Source organism: Neophocaena asiaeorientalis, unplaced genomic scaffold, assembly GCF_003031525.2.
Source record: "Neophocaena asiaeorientalis asiaeorientalis breed wild unplaced genomic scaffold, Neophocaena_asiaeorientalis_V1.1 scaffold46, whole genome shotgun sequence".
In the NCBI taxonomy this organism is placed as follows: Eukaryota; Metazoa; Chordata; class Mammalia; order Artiodactyla; family Phocoenidae; genus Neophocaena; species Neophocaena asiaeorientalis.
In genome coordinates, this window is record NW_020175393.1 from 12,183,286 (window position 1) to 12,185,225 (window position 1,940).

At 43.6% G+C, this 1,940-nt stretch overlaps 1 protein-coding gene across 3 annotated transcripts in view; it reads right to left on the reverse strand.

Annotated features, from left to right (window-relative positions):
• Positions 1-943: 943 nt before the first annotated feature.
• Positions 944-1,940, reverse strand: part of RCAN2 (regulator of calcineurin 2) — a 244,177-nt gene continuing 243,180 nt past the window's right edge. For all 3 annotated transcript variants that reach the window (XM_024766381.1, XM_024766382.1, XM_024766383.1), the window contains one exon: positions 944-1,345. In XM_024766381.1, the coding sequence (XP_024622149.1) occupies positions 1,185-1,345 (161 nt within the window). In that variant the 3' untranslated portion in view covers positions 944-1,184. The remainder of the gene's footprint in view (positions 1,346-1,940) is intronic.

Sequence of the window (1,940 nt, forward strand, 5' to 3'; positions counted from 1 at the left end):
TTTGAATATGCTCAGTGGCTGCTACATCGATTTAGCTGCATTTCAACTGTCTGCAACCGACACTTGCTTCTTCGCTTTATTTAAAAGCAACTGGTCTTGATAGCAGAGATGTTGGCTAGTCATTTATAGATCGGCATGAGAAGTTTTGTGCCCTTTCAAAATTCAGCATTATCCATAATAGAGTGTAATATTATCAGATTACCTGTATTAGTATATGAATGCATTCATAAGCGATGCACATATGCTTTAAAGCAGCTAATGCTGAACAATCCCTAAATAAAAGACATCCAGATATTTAAAAGCACAGCTGAAACATTTGTACAAATATACAAAGAGAAAAAAAAAACAATCATTCAGACACCATGAAACTTCTGTGATAAATAGATTTGTCTGAAATCGGTCTCTATCATCCTGGACGAGCCTCCCCAACGAGGCAGGGAAACTTCTACAATGAAATCGTGTTCAAAAATCTACGGAGGGATGTCTTTGGGGCCAAGCTCAGTTTTTTCTCCAGGAGTTTTAACAGAGCTATGAAGTCTTTGACTCGAAAGAGTGACTACACCCAGACTTGTTAATAAGCTGGAGGATGCTGATCATTTTGCTAATCTAGATAGGACATGACTGGACGCTGACCATCTGTGACTTAGAGTATATCGTCAAATCATGAAAATAAATGCTGGTGATCATGCATGTCCTGGGAATGTTGGGATGCAGAGGACTGAGGAGACCAGATAGGGATATCTCATGCAGTCAAAGTCAGGTTTACTTATGGTCCTACTTAAGTGGCCAGGAAAGAACAACGCACACACGTCAGGACTGGGACTGGAACGGCTCACAAGCAACACAGGTGCTATTTGCCACTGATGTCTCCGGCTTGGATCAACAGGAGAGCACGAAGGTTAGGCTGTGCTGATTGTTTAATAAGAAAATACTACTTTTTTTTCTAGAATCTTCTAAATAATGTCTTATACTTGATGGGTATGATATGATCAGGAAACATATCACCTTTTCCTAGCCCTTTTGTCCGAGAGGCTTGATTACAAGGAAGGAATCTCAAACAACCAAACACCCAGGGATTTAAAGGCAATTTTTTTTTTTTTTTTTGACAAACAAACAACGGGGCGGGGGGGGAAAAAGCATGATAAAGAGGAGACGGGTATTCTCTTCGAGGTGGAGCAGTGAGCTCAGTTGGACACGGAGGGCGGCGGGCCGGGACGCCGGGTCTGGATGATTTTTGGCTTTGGGGACGTCTTTGGATCCTCTTCTTCCTCGATGTCACTGTCACACACGTGCACGACGACACTTGGGGTGGACTCAGTCCCTGCATGGAGCTCATACTTCTCTCCTGAAAAGCAAGAGAAATGGGGGTAAGACAGCGGGAGGGATTTCTACACAAATGATTTGGTGAAGTTTGTTTAGGAAGTGAGGGCGCATTTTACGTGTCTCAGGAGATGCTGAGTCTTCTCCAGGTGTGGTGTTGGAAAGTGAAATGAGATTGATCCGTCTTTGCATCTCAGCTCTACCCCCGGTCACCTGTACAGCCCTGAACAGGCCCCTTCACCTCTCTTAGCCTCAGCATCCGCAGCTGTAAACTTCAAAATGGTAATAACTACGGTCCAAGGGATTGGGGGGATGACTCAGTGGGCCTGGCAGTAAGTTACCAGTTTCTCTTCTATTTCCCAGCATGGCTGTTAATGGCTGAGTAATCCTGAGCCCATCACCTCACTCCTTCATCTTTTGGAGAAGTTCTCCAAGTTCTCCTCTTGCTGTACATTTCTTATGGCAAGAGCTGCCCCAGGACGGAATAAGGTGGAATCGCCGCTCATCTGGGATTTCCAGTGGTTACATGGTAGCAGGATTTGATGACGGTCAAGTTCCCTCCAGTTCCAAGAGTCTAGTAGTCTATTCTTTTTTTTTTTTTTTTTTTTTTTTTTTTTTTT